We start from the raw sequence: 22,941 nt of genomic DNA on the forward strand, positions 1-22,941 counted from the left end.
AGGTTGAGATGAGTTTAACTTTTGAATAAATCTTCTCATCAGGCACTATGTCAAACCCTACACCCTACGTGTGAACCAGGTTCACTAACAAGTGAACTGGTTTTGTCCTAAACGGCCTCATCTCCCCCATCTTAGTCTTGCGACGATGTGAGTTCAGATTGTGGTGATGATCCCGGGATAGTGTTGTGAAGCCGAGAAAACATGGTGAATAAGAGAAACAGAAAAATGATGAAAGGAAGAGGAAGGATCTTGGCGTGAGTTTATCGAAATGGCGCGAGATGGTGGAAGGTGGCTGATTGGTGTTCTCTATGATGGTCTGACACTTTCCTGTGGCGATTGATGGTGGGTGGTGTCAGTTTTTCATTTCTTCAACTTCTGAAATCCATGTTGTTGCTGTTTCGACTTCTTGATTCTGTTGCTGTGTAGTGGTGGCGTGAATGGGAGAAACTAAGAGGTGTTTAATAGTGGAGGAGGGCTGAGATCGGTGCAAGAAAACTTGCTCTATTTTGACTTCCTAAAACATAGGCTCTCGGGTTGCATGTGGCGACAGTGCAACGGTTCCGGCAATGGCTCTCTCTCTCTCTCTCTCTCTCTCTCTGTGCACTTTTCCTCGGTAGCCCCAGATGGTGGGGTGAGATCAGCGGAGGGAAGAACGCAAGGGAGGGGCAAAATTTCAAATGCAAAATGTAAGAGGTAAACGCGTGTTTAGAAGAAAAAGACATGTCAAAAAGTGTGCAGTGTGTTGTAAATAGTAGGTGGATGTATAACAAATCTCTTAACTTCTTAGGTTAAGAGATTCGTGTGCACTTTTCCTCGGTAGCCCCAGATGGTGGGGTGAGATCAGCGGAGGGAAGAACGCAGGGGAGGGGAGACACGGGAGGGAGGGGTAGAAATTTCAAATGTAAAATGTAAGAGGTAAACCCGTGTTTAGAAGAAAAAGACATTTCAGAAAGTGTGCGGTGTGCCGTAAATAGTAGGTGGATGTATAACAAATCTCTTAACTTCTTAGGTTGAAATGTATGAAGTAGGTTGAGATGTATTTAATTTTTTTATACAAAATTGAAAAAATAGTGGGTCTCATCAATGATTGGTGTAAGATTAGTTGAGTTGGGTTCATCTTTCAAACACAGCCTAAAAAGTCAACTATGTTATTATATATATATACATATATATATATTTAATTTTCTTGGTTTTCATTGTTTTATATAGATGTTATTTTTACATTTCTTATAGTGTTTTTATTTCTTTATATCTAATATAGGTTTTATGTTTTTATTTTAGCATGTATTTTTATGACTTGTGATTTCTACGTCAACCCAATAGAGCATTCCCATCGCCATAAGGCTTTTTAGCCAAAATTTGGAGAAAACGTGTTAAAATTAGGGGTGGCAAATCATGTTTTTGTGTCGTGTCATGTCAAATAAAAAATATGCGACTATATAGGTCAACCTGAACTTAATCCGTTAAGTTAAACATGTCAAACTTCTAAATTCTAATCTAATTCATTTAGACAACGAGTCGTGTCGTGTTATCTATTTTGACATATTTAACAATTAATTAGAAATATGTTAACACGACACGATTCATTTAAATTCGTTTCTTTCATGTAAATGGTTGAACTAAAACACATAATTCATTTGACCTGATTAACATAATTTCACATAAAAGTTAAAATCTATATTTATTAATAACCATAATATCTTAAAAAATATATATCAATATTTTTCAAATTTTAACATATAGTAAAACCAATATTATAAATTATACAATAACAAATATAAGCATAGGTTTAAAATTACAATCTCAACAATAAAAGCAATAAAAATATAGGCATACTAAAAAATACCAATAGTAAAACTTAACAATAATAAAATTTTAATTTTGAAATAAAGTCAAAACGGGTCAAAACAGATTGATTTCATGTTAACCCATTATTAATTCTTTTATAAGTTGTATCTTAACGGATCAATCCGTTTTTACCCAAATCCGTTAACATCAAACCCAAACCAGTTAATTTCGTGTCGTGCTCGTGTTGGGTTCACAGGTCGTCACATATTGCTACCCCTAGTTAAAATATTCTTCCATCTTGCTGTGTATTTTGAAAAATAAGTTTAGGAAAGTAAAAATTCTACTCATCATTCCTACATCACACGCATACTTTTATTTTATTTTATTTTTTCATTTAGCAAGTGTGTAATGTAAAGATGGTGAATAGAAGAACTCATAAATTTAACCTTGCTACAATAGCTCCTCAAATTTAGGGATCTAAGAGCACTGCAGCGGCTTCGGCAAAATGAGGAAAAGTCTAAAATTTAAATGGACTGGGAGTTTTTTTTTTTTTTGATACGTCTAAATGGACTGGGAGTTGAACCACTGGCATTGGATTCGGTAAACCTTAAATCTCAAGTTTTGAGTTACTGGAAATTTAGTTTCATCTTCATATTTGAAGACTCACTATTCATAAGTCTATCCCATTATTTTATTACAAAATACAGTAGACTACTAGTTTGGATTTAAAAATTAGTTTGTGAAATGTGTTTGTTGGTAATTACGTTGAGAAAAAAAAATAGTTGGGAAACAATAATTTAAGTATCAAATTAAATTATTAATATACATAGGGTTAGTATAATTGTAAAATATGAAAAAAAAATTAAAAATATTATTATTAAAAAATAATATTATATTATATTTTGATGAATCCAATGACTAATCCAATGAGGGATTATAGATAGGGAGGTTTTGAATTTATGGAAAACATGTACTTTTCATCAAATTTTAAAGACTTTGATGAAGTCAATGATAATGCTCTAAGACCTCATTTCCCATAAAATTCTCTATAATTTAGCTAAAAAGTACATTCCCTAAAATATTTTCTTAAATTTTACTCATCTTTCAAAATTTTTTTACATCTCATTCCCTTTCATTTCTCTATTCTATTAAAATAATATTTCTTTATTCTTTCTTTATTACTTTTTTCTCACTTCCATTTACTAACTTAACTACTTAATATTTTTTCTTATATTTTGAACTATTACTCTAGTGAATATTTTAAACAAAAAATTAAATTATGTTTTTTCTTGGATATCATAATATTTTAAAATTAATTTTTTTGTATTTTTGTAATTAATTAAATTATTTTTAAAATTATTATTTAAAACTGTAACAAATATAAGTGTGAGAGAAAATATAGATGGTTGGAAGAATAATTTATTTTATGTATTAGAGTAAATTATTGATAAAAAATGGTTTAGAGGATTAATAGTGATTCTCTATATTTGGGGAATCATTGTTTATCCCCTAAACCTTTTACCTAAATGGGGATTGGGATGTAGGGAGTATTTTGATCAAGACTCTAAAATAAACCTCAAATTATAGAGAAAGTGGTGCTTTGGGGCATGAGATGTGGATGCTCTTAGCATTCTCGTCCGATTTCCTAGATTTTTCTCTAAATTTTAGCTAAAAATGACTCTATACTTTTATCCTAAATTTTATTTATCTTCAAAAAATCTTCTACATTTCATTTCATATCATTTTTCTATTCTATTAAAAAAATATTCTTCTATTCTTTCTTTATTATTTTTTTCTCACTTTCATTTCCATTCTTAACCACTAACTCTTTTGTCATATTCTCATATTTTCAAATATCGCATTCTAATAATTTTGTAAATACTTATACGAATTTTTTTTTCTCAGATACAATATTATTTTTCAATCCACCATTGGTATTAAAAATAATAATTTTTTTTAATTTGTGCATTTTTCAACGTGATTGTATTTTTTAATATGATTAATTTCGCATATACTTAAGTAATAATACATTTTGCATTTATCTAACGGTAACATTTTTTTCATTTTCATAAATGCCTCTAAGGGTAACATTTTGATGCATCCGACAGTAACATGCTTTGTCCTTTCTTTAATAGTAACTTTTTTTTATCCTTTCTCCATTAGTAACATTTTTTGTCCTATATGTAACAGTAAATTTTTCATCTATAAGTACGTTTGAGACTTACATTCACATTCTCAAAAACTCAAGTCTCTTTTCCAACTCCCTTCATCAAATGACTCGTTACTTATTTCTCAAATTGTTCACATATTTGTCATCTAAAGATGAGTTGGATGATGTTCTTAATGCCGAGACTGATGGAGAGTCATCAAGGTATCGTGACAATCACTAACGTCATAAGTTTATTCAGCGTGATCATATTCAATGGCACAAGCGCCTTTTTTGCCACTATTTCGCAAAAAAATCTGTATATCCCTCCAATCTATTTTGAATGAGATTTCGAATGAGTCGTCCCCTATTTCTTTATATTCTAAATGAGGTAGAGACTTACGAGCCCTATTTCGTCCAGAGAAAATATAATGTCGGAAGACTCAATTTATCTTCTATGCAAAAGATGACCGCATCACTTAGAATACTGGCGTATGAAGTTATTGGAGATTGTATGAATGAATACATACGTATTGGAGAAAGCACTGCAATTGAGAGCCTCAAAAAATTCTTCAAGACAATTAACTGTTTTTTCAAATGAATATTTGCGGTTTCCAAATGTCAATGATGTTACTCGATTGCTTGCAGTTGGTGAACAACGGAGATTCCAAAGAATGCTGAGAAGCATTAATTGCATGCATTGGAAATGAAAAAAAAAAATGTCTTGCTTCCTGGAAAGGTATGTACTCCGGCTACATCCGTAAACCAACTATTATTTTAGAAACAGTTGCTTCATATGATCTTTGGATATAATATGCATTTTTTGGTATGCCAGATTCACATAACGATATTAATATGTTAGAGAGATCTTTTATTTTCACGGAACTTGTCCAATGACGTGCTCCTCCAGTCAATTACACAATTAATGGCAACGACTAGTCACTACACTATGGAGTTCTAACTTGCTGATGGTATTTATCTCAAGTGATCAACATTTGTGAAGACGATTTCATCATCCCCAATGGAATAAGAAGAAAAACTTTGCCGCTGCACAAGAATCTACAAGAAAAGATGTCGAGCGTGCATTTGGGGTACTTCAACAACGATTTGCAATCGTTCATGGACCTTCCCGATTTTTCAAAGTCAAAGAGCTAACAAATATAATGGCATGTGTTATTCTACATAACATGATCATTGAGGACGAGCGTGAAGATAGTCAAGGTCCGAACATGGAGTATGATCAAGTTGATGATATTCCAACAAGCGAATTTATCAACTTCATTCAGTGCAATCATGAAATTAGAACACATCATTAGCTGCAAGCAGATTTAATTGAACATCAATGACAGATTTATTCCCAACAATAGAAGAGAAGGTTATGTTGGGTTCTCTATCTTCTTATTAGTAGCGACCATGTATTCCTGTTTCAACAATTTCTATTCCAAAAAACATGTTTTCTTCAAGAAGATGTTGATTGTTATTGTAATATTTTCATTATTTGTCATAGTTTAAATATTTGTAATGTCAAACTGTAATCAAGCAATATCTATCCATGTTAGACTCAAATTCATTGACCACATTTTTCTATCTTCTCAATAAATACTTGTTAACATACAAATTAAGAAATACCTTGTCTTACATGCCAAAGTCTAAAGTATTAACCCTCAACATCAACCTCAACACTCAAGCATGTTATAAAAATGTCCAAATAGTTAATAAAAAATAAGTTTAAAAAAATCAAAATAAATTTTATGATGCATTGTGTCTCGCCAATATAACCGCTAAACTCCAGGCAACATACTCATTGAGCAACATTACTCGCTCCTTTCTCTCCCACTGGGCGATTTCCAGTTTCTCCACCTTGAACCTCAGTCTCTCATCCTCTTGTCTACTTTTATTTCCCTCATTTTCTCGATCAAATGCCATTTTCTCGGCCTTAAGTTGAAAAAATTATCTCTTGAGCACGTGACTCCTCTAGAAAAATATATTTATGCTTGTTCAGCTCCACAAGCTCATCTGATGGCCTGCCTTGGGCCATATGTTTTCCTTTTTCAGTTTTTCTTCCCATTGGCCTATCCAATTCAATGATATCATTATTCACCAGATTCTCGGTCTCTGTACCACCAACTGAATCCATAGGTGAATCAGGTGCAACTGTTGAGGAAAGCGAATATGTCGGGGGTACCTTCGCCTCATCCCGTCCTTTGTGCAACGTTGAATTCATTTCAGCTAGTCCTTCAACAGTTACCAATAATACTCGAACTGAAAATACGTTTTCTCAAGTGATTAGTACATGATATTCGCTTTGTCAAACTTCTGATTCAAGTATAAAATCAAATAATTAACCACTCATTAAAGATAAAGGAAACATAACACATAAATATCATAATTAAGTACTAGAAATAATATAAAAGTGGATGTTTATATCTTGTCTTGCTCAGTTATGCTAGTTTGATTCAACCATTCAACATGGGCGAGTTTAGCACAAAATTTGTTTATCGCCTTTTGAATGGTAGACCACCGATGTATTAAGGACCCAACACTTCGCTCATTTGTACTTTCTTTATACTCATTGAAGTATTGATTAACGTTTTCTTAAAGTTGGGTGTATTTTTTGTTCATTCCCTGGATGGCATCAACGCTACTATTCAGTCATGCAGAGACAAGTAACTTGTCTTCTTCAAATGTGAAGTTTGCACCTTTGGCTAATTTTCTTTGAGATGGAGGCTCTACTTGGGGTGGGGGGTGGAGAGTCATCCAAAGTCACAGGGGGATTTGTTCACTTTGACCACTATAAATGTGGTCAATTTCAAACTCTTGAGTCAGAGGCTGGTGAAGAACATATTTCTATGGTCTTGTGAATCCATTTCTAAACAATTTTCAACACAGAAGAATTGGTACACATATTAGACAATTAAAAACAATATTTGCAAGTGATTTTGGTAGTCGGCTCAGAAATCTTATGATAACATATGACCACACTTGGCACCCTCCCTCGCATGGCTGCAACAATCGATTGCCACTATTTATTGGTCATCCAAGTTATCATGCCATGGAAGCTGGTGCCAAAGTGCCAAATGTCTCAACGATGATTTCTCATCATCACAGCCGAGGGGTTAGAGAACTCAAACATGAAGAAAACATTATCTTTTGTGAGAATAAATAATTTGGAATTTTTAAAAATTAATTGTCAAGATAAATAGTTATAAACATGAAAAAAACAAATAACTTCTGTTTGAAAAACAGTTGAAAAGAAATGAGTTAAAATAATAATAAATAAATAATAAATTATTATTATTTTAATTGAATAAAAAAATAATAGATAGTAAGATATAGGAGGTTTTAGAAAAGTCAATAGGTAAAATAGAGAATAGGTATTTTTTTTATTAAAATTTGGTAAAGAAAAAAGATATAAGATCTTGGTGTTTTCAAAAGAAAAATTATACTTGGTCTCATGAATCTGTTCACTCAAAGTTACTGTTTAGATATTTTAATTTTATTTTTTACTTAATAGTTAAGAAAGTGGTTATTAGTGAAATTGTGTATTTTTTTAAAATTCTTAAAAATCTTTAAAAAATCTTTAAAAGAGAAAAAAAAAAAGTTGAAATGCACTAGAGTACATGCTGGGCGACCCCCTAGCATAATCGTTTTAAAAAAAAGTGGTGCCACTCAGCCATTCCCTCAATCCCGTCAAGTGTACCCCTAGTACATTACCACTAGTACATGTTGGTTTTTTTTTTTTTTCTTTAAAATGTTAAAAAAAAATACATAATGTACTAGTAGTAATTTATTTAAACATTTAAAAAACAAAATACACTGTTGCAAGCTTTAAAGATGCTAATTAGCATTTTCCTTTCAAAAACAATTTTTTAAGAGATTTGAACAAGTAATTATTAATTTTTTTATAAAAATTTATAAACGCCATTGATTGCACATGGACAAGACTGGATATGTGCATCTCAAAGGAGATAATTGATATTAGTAAAGAGAAATGATATTTGTGGTCATAAAATATGTAAGTGCCGTACATTCTTTTTTAAATAAATGAGTAAATATGAGATCCACATAAAAAATTAATTTTTTAATGGTGGACTTTACTATTTTTTAAAAGAAGTACGCGACGTTTGCTCAACCTATAACTCTATCTAGCTAAATCACTATTAAGCCAATTAGAACAATAGTAGTAGAATCAACTTAGCTATATTTTGGTCAAAGTTTAGCTAAGTTGCATAAAAATCACTACAATAGACTCAATTAATCTACAGTATTTTTAGCTTAAGGTTTGTTCACTGACAAGCCCAAGTTGCTGGCCAAATATTATTTTGATCATAAAAAATTTCTCTTCCCGCCTACTATTCCTCCCGCAAAGAAGAAAAATATTGCAGAAAAAATATATCTGTCGTAAAGATATGACCGTTGTAAAAAAAACCATTAGAAAATTATATCCGTTAGAAATAATATGAACGTTATAAAATTAATGTGTATTTTTTTAATAATGAACAAATATTCAAATTAAAATTACAATTAAAATAAATGAAAATGTCAAAATCAATATTTTAATAAAATAGTGATAGATTTGGAGAGTGTTATTTGGTGTTGTAGAAAATTGATTAACTAAATTTATAAAAGTGAATTCTCTAATCAAATTTTAGCCAAACTTTGGTTAGGCCACTATTAATGCTCTAAAAGAAAGAAGTAATGCTACATACAATCGTAGAACACAAGCGCCATGCAGAGATATCACCGATAAGGCCAAATGGCCTTTTTTATTTTTATTTTTTTATACATTTTTTTGTGCAACTTTGGCCAAAATTTATTTTTATACTCTTAAATATTTTTTAAAAAATAAATTATAATATCTTTAAAAATACTTCTTTAATTATTAAATAAAAAAAAAGTCAATCGATCGATAGTCACCATCGGTGGCTTTTGTACCTGGATAAAGTATTATCCATTTTACAAACTCGTAAGAAATGTAAAAAGAAGCAACGATACAATTACAATCAAATTATAATTATTTTATAATAAAATAATATTTTTTTAAAATTCGTTAAAATAAAATAAAAAAATTTATATGAATTAATATTCTATTAATAAATTGTTCAGCAGTTTGAGCATTCACAATAGCTCATGTAAAATATATTTTTTTGTAAAATATAAAAAAAATTGATCAAATGACCCTTTCAATAGATTTTGCATTTTGATCTTTATTTTACATTTTACTAAAATAATTCTCTTGATGTAGAGAATACTGTTCACAATTTTAAAATATTTTTAATTATTTTCTCTCTCAATTGGACGTTTTTTCCAATCAAATGCTCAGGAAAAAGAACAAGGACTTCTCCATTGTAGGTGAACCTGCCCAAAAACAAACAAACAAAAAAAAAAAAATTGTAGATTGCTCAAACTTTTATAGGTTGTTTGGTCTGGAAACTTTGAAAATTTATAGAAAATATTTCAAAATTAAAAACCTCTTTTTCATCATATTTTCAGCCACCATATTTACATAACATTATATATGAAAAAATATTATAAATATTAAAAGATATGAATATATTGTAAATTCATTAGTAATTAGAAGAAATATTTGAAATGAATAAAAAATATTAAATAATATTTGAATAATATAAAAAAAATAGATAAATTGATGTATGATTTATTGTAAAAATCAGAATGTAAAATAAAAAAAAATAAATTTTAATTATGTATTTTTAAAAATAAGATAAAAGAATCGTTAGAATGCTTGGTCGTAAATTATTATTTCTGAATTAAAAATTAAAAAAGAAAATATTATTAATATAAAAGTATATTTTTTAAAATTGATGATGGTAATTTGTACAACGGCATTTCTCCCGATGCTTGTTCGTCCCGCCATACTATAAATACAGGAAAAAGAACTCAGGACCGAAAAAAGCGAAAAAAGGAAAATAAAGGGAAAAAGGAAGTCTCTCCTTCTCCCTCTCCTTCTCCCTCTCCCTCTCCCTCTCTCTCTCTCTCTTCTCTCTCTGATATTCCTCCCTTTTCTTCTGGACATCTCTTCCCTCCTTTACCAAGCCATTATTCTAACTCCAGCTCACTCGTCACCTTATAACTTTGTTTTCTTCCATGGCGGCACCACCACATAAGGCAGTGTCGTCTCTGCTGCTGATCATCGCCATCTTCGCTGGAATAATCGAAAACAGATACATATTCATGGCCGTGGAAGGAGCGTACTGGTGCGTTGCACGAAGCGACGCGAGTACCCAGGCCTTGCAAACGGCGTTGGACTATGCGTGCGGAACCGGCGCCGACTGCAGCCCTATACTGTCGAATGGGCTCTGCTATCTCCCCAACACCATCCAGGCGCACGCCTCCTACGCCTTCAACAGTTACTTCCAGCGGAAGGCCATGGAACCCGGAAGCTGTGACTTCTCCGGCACCGCCACCATTGCCCAGACCGATCCCAGTACGTATTCTCTTCTTTTTAGGAGCGGTGTTGTTTTCCTTTTAAATATTAGGTTTACCGGATGCTTAATGCTTATTCTCTCTCTCTCTCTCTCTCTCTCTCTCTCTCTTGCTTTTGTGCTTTTGGGTGTAGGTTATGGATCTTGTGTGTATCCATCTTCCGCAAGGTATGTGCCATTTTTTTTTTTTTCTGAGCATTTTATTTTCTTGTTGATTGGTTCTTTGCATGAGTGTATGAAGTAGCCAAGGGACAACGTTTTCTTTCTTCTCTTTTGCCTTTAGAGGTTTCATGGAGAAGTGGGGATTTCTTCGTCTTCACGTAAAATTGTTTCTGTTTTTGAGTTAATTTTTTAATAAGATTTTGTTACAAGTTTAATATTATTTTATCAAATACTAATAAACAAATTTATATATTTTTGTAATAATTAATTCGATCAGCACTGGCCCAAAGAAAATAAATAATTTAACTTTATTCTCGACCTTAGTTTGGTCATGGCCGAACCTGTTGTCCTTGTCGGATGGCTCAGATGACAACGTACGTCCATCATATCTCTCACCGTTTCTCTGTCTTTTATAAGATCCGTTGGATTTTCATTATAATTTTTTTAAAATATTAAAATAATAATAATATTAAAAAATAATATTATTATAATAATATTTTTATTATTTTTTATTTTTTATTTTAAATCGTCTGTCTCAACTTACCATCTAAACTATACCTAAATCTGGTTATGCACCGGATGGGGCCATGTCTATTGGCTTCGTTCATAATTTATCTGTGATTATACTTCTCCTTAATTAATCTTAATTTACACCGTTGGATGGGCCAATACTCACCCACCACGTTGGATATGAACTTGATGCATGGAAAATGTTATGTCGTTGTCATTCTATGCATGGTTTAAAGTACTGACTTCGACGTGACACGACCTTAGGTGCATCAGCCTCAGATTCACGAGTTTTCATGCAAAACGATGCTCCAACGTCCATGTCTAGGCACAGACAGCAACCCCCCTTTTTTTTTTTTTAATTGACTTTACTTAAAAATGATATATTAGTTTATTTTAAATAAAATCCAAAATGTGATTTATTTTTTAAAATCTCAAAACGTTTTCCATAAAACTTTTTGCTCCATCATAAGCTCGGCATGCTTCAAATTGTTGTGAAATTAAAAAAAAAAAAAAAATTCCCGATAAAACCACGTGTGAGCTTTTATAAAATCATTGAGATGAAATCATCTTATGGAGTAATTAATGAAAAGAGAAGACCCTAAGACATTAGCTAGCATGGGCATGAATAATAATGAGATACTTACCAAAAAAAAAAAATTAAAAATTTCTCATTATTAATATGAAGATAATACTGTAAAAAATAATAAATATTTATACGAGTTTATATAAGACGATTCAAATTTTATACAAATTGTACTATTCGTTATTCTATCACTATTTTGTATTTATGAATACCTCATTAAATTAACAAATCGGGTTAAATTTGAGTTTGATTAGGTCTTGTTTGGTTGAAAAATCTATAAATAGTAGTGAGATAATTTATGAATAGCAGTGAAATAGTTTGAGTTAAGATTTTATATGGTTTTGAGAAAAAAAATAGAGAAAAAGTTGAATAAAAAAATTATAAAGTTAAAAAATTATTCAAATATAATTTTTTAATATTTCTTTTATTTTAAGATTTGAAAATTTTGATTTTTTTTTTTATTTTGTTTAGAAATTTAAAAAAGTTGTAATAATTATGTAATGTTTAGATAAAAAATTTAAAAATTTAAAATTTAAAAATATTTATATCTAAATAGTATTTGAATATTGAGATAAGATGAATGATATGATTTGAAAGATTTGGAAAATCAGACCAGGTCAAGTCAAAATCGCATTTACATCACAGAAGCAAAAGAATTTTATTTTATTTTTTTAATTTTGGATAGAAATTTAGGAAAGTTGTTGCGAGTGCGTGTTAGTCTGTAGTGGCTTTTAGGCTGGTAATTATCACTGCCCCTTTGATATATAAGAAATTGGGGTCTTTTATGAGTAAGTGCTCGTTTGAATATATATATATATATATAAAAGGTGCTCGTTTGAATATATAAATTATTTTATCCCATCTCATTATTATAATTTTTTTTAAATTTTTATATAAAATATAATAAACAATTCAACTTTTTTAAATTTCAAAATAATAATAATATTAAAAATTAATATTTTAATAATATTTTATTCATCTCATCTCATCTCACTATTCAAACGAGTCCTAAATGTCGTCCAATTTCTTGTGTAATTGATCTAATGTAAAAGAAATAGTTTCTGCGTAGAAATTTAGGTATGCAGTTGGGTTAGTGCTTTCATTTGCTTTCTCACCGTTTTCACTGTGTTCTCAATACATAATAGCGTTGCAGATTATTACCGATCATTGTCGTTCATGTTGATCTTGGTAAGAATAGGTAGAGAAAGAAAGAATCATGATGAGAACTTGAAACGGATAATTTGGATAATTTTGTAACGTTGGGACAAGGCTTTTGACGATTTTATGTGGTCACTCCAAATAATCTACTTTTGCTATTGCTGCTAGTATTTAATATCTTATGTAGTCCTAGAGCTAGTAGCCAATGTTTAATCTTTTACATCTTTGGGTCATAAATATTTGCATAAGATGGGGTCTCTTCTCATTCTTGGATAACAACTTTCGCAGAATCTTAAGGACTAATTGTTTGAATTATGTGACATTTCAGCGCGGCTGGAGGGACTACGCCAACAACACAAAATCCGTATAACCAAAATGCGTCGATAACACCAACCATATCGGGCAATGGTCGCACTCCCGGAGTGACTTCAGGACTGACCCCGCCGTTCCCGGACAGTTCTAAAGCATTTTCAGAGTCCATGATCCCCATGATCTTAGTAGTGCCTCTCTCCTTTCTAGTTGTTCTCACACTCAACTTCCAACCAATTTAGGTCTGTTTAGGAAGAATAGATTTGCCATAGGGTGGAGAAGAGGCTTATTCAGTTTTGTTAGAAGTTTGGCCTTCTTTGTTTGCCACCCCATTTAGCTTTATAAAATACCATTTGATCTTTTGAACTGTTTTCTCTACTCATTGAAAGGTTCTAGCCAGAGGCCTCCATCACGGTTCAACCTTGTAGGCCTCATTATTCAATTCATAGTTTGATTTGGTAGTCTCATTTTGAATATTGGGATTGCAGTATGACTTTGAGCAGTCAGTCTGCTAAGCATTTTCCTTCTACTGCTTAGTTCAAGTGCCTTTCCCTAAATCATTGTTTATATGTTTCAGCTACTAATCATTCACTCTTGTGGATGAATTCAGCATTATAATGATTTCTTAAAAAATCTGATGGGTCATATCATTGACATCAAGCTTTGGTTTTGTGGATGGTGGTTCTTTTACCTGCAGCATAAATCAGGACAACTTGGTTTTGGTTTGTGTTAGTGTTGGTCACTTCATTAACAAGGTCTGTCTTCTCAACAACAATGGTGGCAATCAATCCAATTGTTTTCGGCTGAAACGACCATAGGTCTGGACCCTTTTCATTGACTCCTTTAATATGAAAAGATTTTCATCTTCTGATTCTTCAGAAGTTAATGATTTGCCAGTGTTTTCACAAGACCAGTGTCAAAAGCCAGTTAAAAGATTCAAGGTAATTCGTCTTTAGAGTCAGCTACTTACAACTTAAGTGTGTCAACATGTCACTTATATAAGTGGGATCTATTATGAATTAAATAAAATAAAAAATCAATATTTTTTCATGTCTGATATGGAAAGCTTCAACATCAACAGTGTATGTCCGAATGAGTAATGCTACTCATCATCTCAATTCTCATTATCCTCTTATCATTCTATGATGTGGCATTAAATGATTAGAAACTATTTATTATATTTCATTTGTGAATCTATCATCTAATACCACATAATGAGATGATGAGAGCATGATAAGAAAATGAATGATGAATAGATTTTTTTATGTCGGATATGGAAAACTTCAACATCAATAGTGTGTTGGTGCGACAAAAAGTAGACAAGCATATTACTGGAAAATGGAAGAATAAAATAGAAGTGCTTTCAAAATGCTAAACGGTATTTAGTTAATCAAAAACCGGGTAGGAAAGAACTCTTGGCAAATGCTGTTGAGCTTCACAGCAAATGATTGCTTGAGCACTATTTACAGTTCCATGCACAGGACAGGGTTTATTCTGTAGGGGTGGGTGGGTCCGAAGGCCCTGCCTTGGAGAAGTTCCCCAACATTTAAAATAAAAAATAAAAACTATTTACAGTTCCACCATTCAAATTCCAAATAACTTATAGACCGTTCAGAGATGTAGATGTAAAGAAACCAGAGCAGCTTTCTATGAATATTGGTTCGCATGTTTCACTGAATTACATTCTCTTTAAAGATTACAAAAAATATCTCATCATACTTCTATGTTGCCTTTCATCCATAGATTGTGTTGAGAATGCATAATGATGGCTAACCAATTTGCAACTTCAATACATTTTTTCAAAAATAAAAAAATAACGCTCCCCTCTGCTCCACAGTCCAAGGTTATCTCTATGCTTTCCTACTTCGTTATGATTTCATCACTTGGGAACCTTGAAGAGAAGAAGGGAAAAGGAACAAAAGAAATGCATTCAGTTCAAAATATTTTCACTTTCAAAACACGTTTACTTTATAAAAGTACATCAAGGGGAGCAAATGCCTCTGTTTTCTATTAAATAATGGGCTAAAAATTTATCATAAAAGCCTGTGAGGTCATGTGTTCTGTGTCTCAGCAGAGTTCTAGTGGTTCTTTGGTTAGATCTTTTTTTTTTGGTTAGAACTTATTGACATTCAAGGTATATGATTTCATTCTTTGGTTAGAACTTACTGACATTCAAGGTATATGATTTCATAGAATTATTACTGTGGTAAAGATAACGTTATTTCCAGTTAATGTGTTCCATATGCCTGTTCACCAAGTTCTCACGTACCTTGGGTTCAACCAGGCACCTATCAGGCTGCCTTACAATATATATCTGGTCTCCAGCGTTGTTGTACATATCCTGATTACGGTGCCAAGTCCACAAAGCATGAGTCTCATTTTTCACCTGCAACACACATAAACAAACTATTGGGTTTGTCTTATTCAAGAAGGGTTGACATAACTAATTCCCACCATAATATAGCCACGAGCATTTCACCATCAAAATCTTTATGCAGTCACAGATTCTAACTGAAGGCTTTCTTTCAAGACCATTGATTTCGGGCAACTCAGAAACAACCTTGTAATGGTTTTGCATTTGTCTCCCATGTCAATACTAGATTATAACTAGTTCTAGAGGTGTAATACTTTTTGGTGTCGGCACTATAATAATTGGATCACCTTGCAAAATGTGTTGTTGAAATAAATATGTATCTAGTAGCTTTCACTATGAAGAAAACAGCTTTTACATGTGCGTAGTAAAATTCACGGGTGGATATTAATTTTTTACATAATCTTTCTTCACTGTGTTCACATCTCAGATCCATTGCTGGTGTAGAAGCAACGCTTTTAGAGAATCATCCATGCCAAAATCTACGAGGAGACTACGTGTGGATCTAAATGTGTACTTGTGTGTGTGTGTGTGTGTGTGTGTGTGAGAGAGAGAGAGAGAGGGGTAGAGAGAGAGAGTACCTCTAGAATCCCATGGCCAAAGCTACTTTCTCTGTACGCACTATAATCAGGCTGCTGGTCCCAACAGAACTTACCAGCTGCAGGGCCTGATGTGAAATTGAACGCACAGAATCCACCCATATATTCATCTGGTGTCGTAGATGGTTCTGGGCAGTTGCCAGCTTCATCAGCATGTACAATTGCCATCTTCTCCCGATTACCCCCATCACCAACTGTAATATAAATGGCACCACATGGATCTAGATTGTAGTTATACACTCGATTTGTCCTCTCATAGGCATGAACCTGATGATGATATCCAAAGAAACAACATTTACGCATACACACATGACAAGCATACAAATAATCAAACAGATTCTCTGCAAACATCTTGACAATTTAATCAGCATGCATAGGAAACCCGAAACACACCATACATCATCATTCAGAAATCTGCATGCCTTCAGGCTTGCCTTTACATTATTATTATGTTTACATTGAGTTCACCAGATCTAACAAAAATTTATCTTGAATACCTAAATATCAAAACTGCATCGATATTCGGACATTACTGATTTAAGCATTCATCTCGGATTTGGACCGGCATTTTTTACATATTTGAAGGAGAGAGTAGGTTATATGGGTAAACTTAGGCATTGTTTGTTTTCAAAAAACATCTCATCTCATCTTACCTCATCATTACAACTTTCTCAAATCCCCATACAAAATAAAATAAACAATTTAACTTTTTCAAATCCCAAAACAAAAATAATATTAAAAAAATATATTCTAACAATATTTTATTCAATTTTTTAACTTTAATCTTATCTCATCTCATCTTATCTCTGAAAACAAACCATCCCTAAATTTTATGCTGACAAGATATCTATAGTTGGCACCGCAATGGGGTATCTGAATAAAGATTTTGCTGGAAAGTATACTTACATGTCCATTGAAGACAACGTCAACACCATACTCATACAGCAAGTCTTCCATCTCTACCCTCATGCACTCTGCTTCTCTGTAATGCGCCTTGTAGGTGCTGTACCAAGGTGGGTGCCATGCAGCTACCAACCATGGAGTCACTTCTCTGTCAACAAAAGCTAGGTCCCTTTCCAACCACTCGTATTGATCCGCTGGAATGGAAAAACTGGGTGAAGTCACCACGTAATTTATAGACATGGAATCTCTCTCTCTCTCTCTCTCTAACATAAGAATTGGCGCAAAATCTCCAATGTTACATAAAATTGTCCCCGTACACATATTGAAAGGAATAGCAACAGAAAGAAGGTCTTATATTTTGTTTTGAATCTACACGGCAATTTGTATCACAAAGGAATATGAGAAGTGAAAAAGATTGAAACATGAGTTCACCTGATTTATCATAGGATACATAGGCACCAAGCATGATAAAATGTATGCCACCTGCATTAAAAGAATAGTACAATGTGGATGACGATCCACTCTCTTCAGATGGGAATGCAAATCTTGAACTGTAAGAAACAAAAGTCTGATTTTCAGCCTGTTGTTCTATTTCATGGTTCCCTTCTACCACCATTATGGGAACTTTAGATGTGATAGGCTGCATGAACCTGACAAAAATTATCCCATAATAATTCCACGAGCTAAATGGTAGTAAAGAAATCAACAAACGCATGCCACAAAATTGAAACAATAACAAAAACTGCATTTGAAAACACTATTTAAAAAATATACTTTTGGTGGTTCACTTTCTTCAAGAACCAATCAAACTTTACTAGGAAAAGAATACAGAGTACAGTTGTTGATGCAAGTTGGCATGTCACATGACAAGCAATCTGAGGTCATCATGCATTAATTAGCTATCTCAAACAAAAATACAGAGCATCCCTCCATAGCCCCAGCTCAAGCATCAGTGATTCTATAAGTCCTTAAGGTCTCTATTTTGTTGCTACAATGATTTCATATGTAACAACCAAGGAAGGCCTAGACCTCATTTGACTAGTACTCTACAAGGACTAATCAAGTTTACAATTGGAGCTTATTCGGATTCATTGTAAATGTCAATAGCTTCTTCGTCCTAGACAATGTGAGATTCCATTCACCAATCTTCCATTCACCACCCTCCTATAGATATGGGGTGTTACAATCTCTCCCTCTCATATGTTTGACATCCTCATCAAGCCATTCCATCATGGCACTGCTCAAATCTCACGCTTGTGGCTGGGAATGACGTAGATACCATTTGTAACAACCTAAGGGAAGCTCAAGCCATATGTAGGTCTGTACTGTATAAGGATTACTTAAGGTTACAATTAGAGTTTCCTTAGAATCATTGTAATTGACAATAACTCCTCCCTCCCAAATAATGTGAAATCTCATTCACTGAGTACTCATTCACATCCCTCCCATGACATGGGTGTTTACATCAAAAGTGCATTTATGATTCTAGCAGTTTTATCACCTGCCAGATTAATACGACTGAACCGTTTGAAAACCAGCCTAGTTCCTACATAAAAATGTCGACAAGTGCTTGCTATTTGATAGCCTAAAAGGTAGAGAAAAGATTATTTGATAATTTTGAGCAAAGAAAATTTAGAATTTCACCTTCCCCAGTAATCCCAACGTGGCTGATAAGTTTCATGAATGGGAGTTTGCGAAAAGGAACAAGAGTAGCAATCAGTCCCAGTTCCATTTGTGAGATACAGGTTAGCATAACTAACATCCCCGACCAGTAGAACAAGATCAGGGTGGTTACTCATCAGGTGGCCGACTGTGGATGTGGTATTGTATGTAAGACCAAGGTCCCCCACCACTGCTATTCTGCTGGGGTAACTCTTGGGTCCAGAAACTGGCATAGTCCTGAAATAGTATACTTCACTCATTGCTGGTATAGAAGGATCTCCGCACTGATACTGATATAGTGTGTTGGGTTTCAACCCTGCAGAAAGACATAAAAGAGTAATGACATTAATATAGAAATTCACAATTTTGCAAGTCCAATCAAACACAAATTCACAAAGACGCATATAGCATGTTGGGTTTCAACCCTGCAGAAAGACATAAAAGAGTCATGACACTAATAAAGAAATTCACAAATTTGCAAGTCCTAGCAAACACAAATTCACAAAGATGCATAGACACACAAACAAAAGGGCGGGCAACAAACAGGGGGCTGCTTAGAAGTAAATTGACTTTCAGTTTCAGGTAAGAAGTACATAAAATGGTTCTGTCAGAGACAGGAATACATGTCATGACAGGTTTGTAAATATTTAACATTTAACCTAGATACAAGAGAAGCATTGAGGTGAAAATGCTGTTTTAAGCCTACGAATTTTAACATTTGTTTGTTAAGCCAAAAGGACATGGTACATGAACCCAATCTTGCAACATACATTAAACAAGATCAATTTTACATCTTCAGTGAATATCCAATACCTAATATGGAGAGCTAGAAGAAAAAATCAATTCTAAGGAGATTAAATATTTTGCATTATTTAACCAGTCAATCAATCATTCCTTGGTGGAATCCATTAGAAAAGAAATTTGAGCACTGGAAGTGGTTCTATATACATATCCTTTATGTCAATTATAATCATATTGATTCTATATATAGCAACAAACGTTGAAACTCATTATTAGTTATAGTGATGCTATTAGGCTGAAAGTGACCAACAACTGAGGATGTTTATGAAGATTTTAACTTTTACCAGAACTTTGTGGCTCTGGTGATTTTAATAACATGTCCCCGAGCAGATTTTATTGAAGTAATACCATGAAATAAGATTCAATTAAAAGAAATCAATGGTCCAGATAATTTCTTTGAGAAATATTTCCATGTGCATGGATATTTGAAGTGGGCTTCCGCTAAAAAAATTTCAGAGCACTAATTCTTTTGGCGTGAGCCTACTAGGCTAAGTTTATAGAAGTCTAAGGAGTACTAGTAATCAAGTAGTGCCAAGTTCTACTCGAGAGCTCTTTGTAGCTAACAAAATAGTTTTACTAGGTCGAATGACTTGGTTGGACAGTTAATTGCACTCAATTCTATCCATTTCAATCATAATCAATAGTTTGTGATGTCACAATGGTTTGGGAGTACTTTGACACCATCTAGACATTCACCTTGATTGATTGGAAACTCAGAGCTAATGAAATGTTATATAACTGTCCCGTAAGAAAATCTTGCAAATGAATCATTAGACTTACCTTCAATCTAACCATTACCCTGTCTGCAACTGATGGTATGCAAAATGACAAAATCATGCAGTGTTCTATAATATACAAAACTATTCCAAGGAAGCATCCAATGTGAATAGAAGACAAACACCTCGTGAGCAAATTGGTAGAGTTTTAAGATAAATATAAAAATCTACAGAAGTGTGGACTAATTGCACCATTAGGTATACCTGTGAGGCGAACATGGTGTATAATTCCAGAAGTGTAGTTCTGAAGACCTTCAAAAGGATAAAGTTGATTGTAAATAAGAGAATAGCCCGTTGCTTCATGAGTTATTGGCAGTCCATACATTCCATACTGAACAACACTTGCTATAGTTCCAGGATCTAGCGGTGTTATGTTGTCCCCAATTTGGAATTCACCTGTGAAATGGAGTCCAAATGTGTTTTATGATAGGCTAGCAAAGTAAAGCAAAGAGAAGATCCTCTAATTTTGAAAGTTCTAAAAATATGAAAATGTGATGATGTTAGTGGACCCAATGGGATCCCCATGGCCCACACATCTCAAAGAACCAAAACAGGTCTGCTTGCAGCTTTACAATATGGCCATTTCCATACATTCATAGTTTCAGTTGAAACAAACATAAACTTTATGTCAATAGGAACAATCAGAAGACCTTAATTTACATATTCATGAACATAAAGAAGAACGCTGTACTTACGAGATTGCATATTTATATGTTCTACGTGATAGCTGAAACTTTTTTGTGAAGTATCTATTGTTTCTGAGATTGAACCATAAACATAGGATTAGGGTACAAGCAGGGTGAGGTTGATTTATTCTCCCAACAAGATACACCAGCTCACATTGACTGGCTCGTTTGGATAGTAAGAAGAGATGAGATGAGGAAAGATGGTTTTAGATGAGTTGAATAAAATATTATTAGAATATAATTTGTTAAGAGTAATGTTATACTCCATACTTCTATCTTATTTTCATCCTACTATGTAAGATGTGGCGCATTTATTACCAATCATCCAATAAAAGATCATCTAATGATGATAAATATACCACATCTTACATAATAAGATGAGAGTTAGATGATAGTGTGATGTATAGAATTTTTTATTTTCTAATATTATTATTATTTTGTGATTTGAAAATGTTGAATTATTTATTATATTTTGTATGGAAATTTAGAAAGTTGTAATGATAAAATGAGATGCGTTGAGAGTATCTATATCCAAACGGGGCCGACGAACTTCAGGTCAATGTTTCTGCTTTAAAATTGTAAAAGGGGGCTTTATTGCTTTGGCCTTTGGGAAACATAAATCCCATTTATCATATTCCAAAAAGTCAGAGCCAAAATTAACTTCATGTTTCATTTTTTGGACCATTATCTAATGTTACTCAGCTCGGTTATAAAGACGAAAGAATTCCACTAAGAAAGTACTAAACAGATTTATTATCAAAGATACCTGTGATCCAAGAGACCCATACAGAGTCATACGTTGCAGAGAGTGATACTGAGATTTGCTCAGGCGCAAACCCTTCAACAATTCTTTGCACTCGGGGATCTGTAGCTGGCAAGTCCACAGCATTCCCACGGAAGCTTTTGTCAAGAGGGACAGTGACAGGCACGAAGGGTCCATCAAGTGTTGTCGGGACACCACCATTAACGAATATGAAGCTTTGTGAAAGTAGCAAAAGAAGTGCAATTGCGGACCTTGAGACCAAACCCATAGTGCAGGTTCTAACTGCATGCATAAACAACAACTCAGGCAGGAATGATGTTTAAGGCTGGTATTGTAAATCAGTAAATGAACAAGAAAAAGAGGGTGGCAAGGTACACAGAGACAGAGAGAGCTCAGTTCTGGCCCAAAATGAATAAGCAAGAGAAAAGAGAATGGGTAGGACGATTGATTTTCAAGGATTAACAATGTTAAGCCGAGCTATATACACGGAGACAGAGACAGAGACAGAGACAGAGAGAGAGAGAGTCTTGCTTGCCGGGATTTATTTATCGTTTAATGATCGTTTTATGATCTGACTGTAATCACCGGTTAGCCTATAATTGTCAACCGGTTTATTAGTGAAGCAGGAAATAAGACAAGGCCGTTAATTTTCATGCTGGTCTCCATTTTTTTAAAAGGGAAATTATTTATTGTAGTCGCAGCCCACCGTGTTAAAAAAGAAAAAAAAATTACGTTGAGTGTGCAGAAAGTGCAACTGATACATATCATTGCTCTTTCTTAAAATGGTAATCTTTTTATTATCTCTTTTATTATTATCTTTTCATATATAATATTTAATTATTAAAAATTATTTATTATATTTAACTTATAAATTAATTATTTAATAACAAAATGATGATACATAAAATTTTGCAATAAACTTCATTTTATTAATAAAAATAGACAATTATGGACTCATGAGTTCACAGAGTTTAATGTTTAATATCGGTTTTATTTTTTATGAAAAAATGCTAAACACTCCAAAATGACGTCGTTTTATTAAAAAAAATTATTATTTTTATTTAAATTTATATAAAAGTAATACTAGGTATAAGTCTTAAATAGACAAATTTTACACAGCCCATTTATAAAAAAGTGAAATCTAGTAAAAAATAATATATTATTTTTAACTTTTCATAGTGGAGTCTACTTTTTATATATGAATTGCAAGACTTGTCTATTTGAAATTTTTACAAATTATTTTTTACAGGTAAAACTCAGGCAGGCCCAAGGCCCAACCCG

The 22,941-nt window shown here is 32.9% G+C and overlaps 2 protein-coding genes and 1 long non-coding RNA gene across 4 annotated transcripts; 2 read left to right on the forward strand and 1 right to left on the reverse strand.

Annotated features, from left to right (window-relative positions):
- Window positions 1-603: 603 nt before the first annotated feature.
- On the forward strand, window positions 604-1,044 carry LOC121254461. Its single transcript, XR_005938649.1, has 2 exons — window positions 604-755; window positions 978-1,044. It is a non-coding gene; the product is annotated as an uncharacterized LOC121254461 (long non-coding RNA).
- Window positions 1,045-9,856: 8,812 nt separating this feature from the next.
- On the forward strand, window positions 9,857-13,635 carry LOC121249044 (PLASMODESMATA CALLOSE-BINDING PROTEIN 3-like). Its single transcript, XM_041147692.1, has 3 exons — window positions 9,857-10,379; window positions 10,512-10,545; window positions 13,119-13,635. Exons 1-3 carry the CDS (start codon window positions 10,040-10,042, stop codon window positions 13,339-13,341), a joined length of 597 nt encoding a protein of 198 aa, XP_041003626.1. The 5' UTR covers window positions 9,857-10,039; the 3' UTR covers window positions 13,342-13,635.
- A 1,090-nt stretch (window positions 13,636-14,725) lies between these two features.
- LOC121240676 (purple acid phosphatase 15-like) lies at window positions 14,726-22,215 on the reverse strand. 2 transcript variants are annotated; one of them, XM_041138180.1, is made up of 9 exons: window positions 22,034-22,214; window positions 21,664-21,942; window positions 20,416-20,607; window positions 18,617-18,950; window positions 17,405-17,622; window positions 16,976-17,166; window positions 16,052-16,336; window positions 15,369-15,485; window positions 14,726-14,990 (listed from the first exon to the last, which is right to left on the reverse strand). In XM_041138180.1, the coding sequence occupies exons 2-9, from the start codon at window positions 21,926-21,928 to the stop codon at window positions 14,979-14,981; spliced, it is 1,614 nt and encodes a 537-aa protein (XP_040994114.1). In that variant the 5' UTR covers window positions 21,929-21,942; window positions 22,034-22,214; the 3' UTR covers window positions 14,726-14,978. The 2 variants fall into 2 exon arrangements, with proteins under 2 accessions (XP_040994114.1, XP_040994106.1); XM_041138172.1 differs by having other exon boundaries at window positions 21,664-22,215.
- Between the last annotated feature and the right edge of the window lie 726 nt (window positions 22,216-22,941).

The sequence above is a fragment of the Juglans microcarpa x Juglans regia genome, chromosome 1D (assembly GCF_004785595.1).
Source record: "Juglans microcarpa x Juglans regia isolate MS1-56 chromosome 1D, Jm3101_v1.0, whole genome shotgun sequence".
NCBI classification, from domain to species: domain Eukaryota; kingdom Viridiplantae; phylum Streptophyta; class Magnoliopsida; order Fagales; family Juglandaceae; genus Juglans; species Juglans microcarpa x Juglans regia.

What these genes read in the sequence shown, in the direction of transcription:
- LOC121249044 (XM_041147692.1), top strand. Translation starts at nt 10,040, where the DNA reads ATGGCGGCACCACCACATAAGGCAGTGTCGTCTCTGCTGCTGATCATC. An exon ending in CATTGCCCAGACCGATCCCA is followed by an intron (nt 10,380 to 10,511) that starts GTACGTATTCTC and finishes TTTTGGGTGTAG; the next exon opens with GTTATGGATCTTGTGTGTAT. An exon ending in GTGTATCCATCTTCCGCAAG is followed by an intron (nt 10,546 to 13,118) that starts GTATGTGCCATT and finishes GTGACATTTCAG; the next exon opens with CGCGGCTGGAGGGACTACGC.
- LOC121240676 (XM_041138172.1), bottom strand. Translation starts at nt 21,952, where the DNA reads ATGCATGCAGTTAGAACCTGCACTATGGGTTTGGTCTCAAGGTCCGCA. An exon ending in ATGGGTCTCTTGGATCACAG is followed by an intron (nt 20,608 to 21,663) that starts GTATCTTTGATA and finishes TCCATTTCACAG; the next exon opens with GTGAATTCCAAATTGGGGAC. An exon ending in TGTATCCTATGATAAATCAG is followed by an intron (nt 17,167 to 17,404) that starts GTGAACTCATGT and finishes TTTCCATTCCAG; the next exon opens with CGGATCAATACGAGTGGTTG.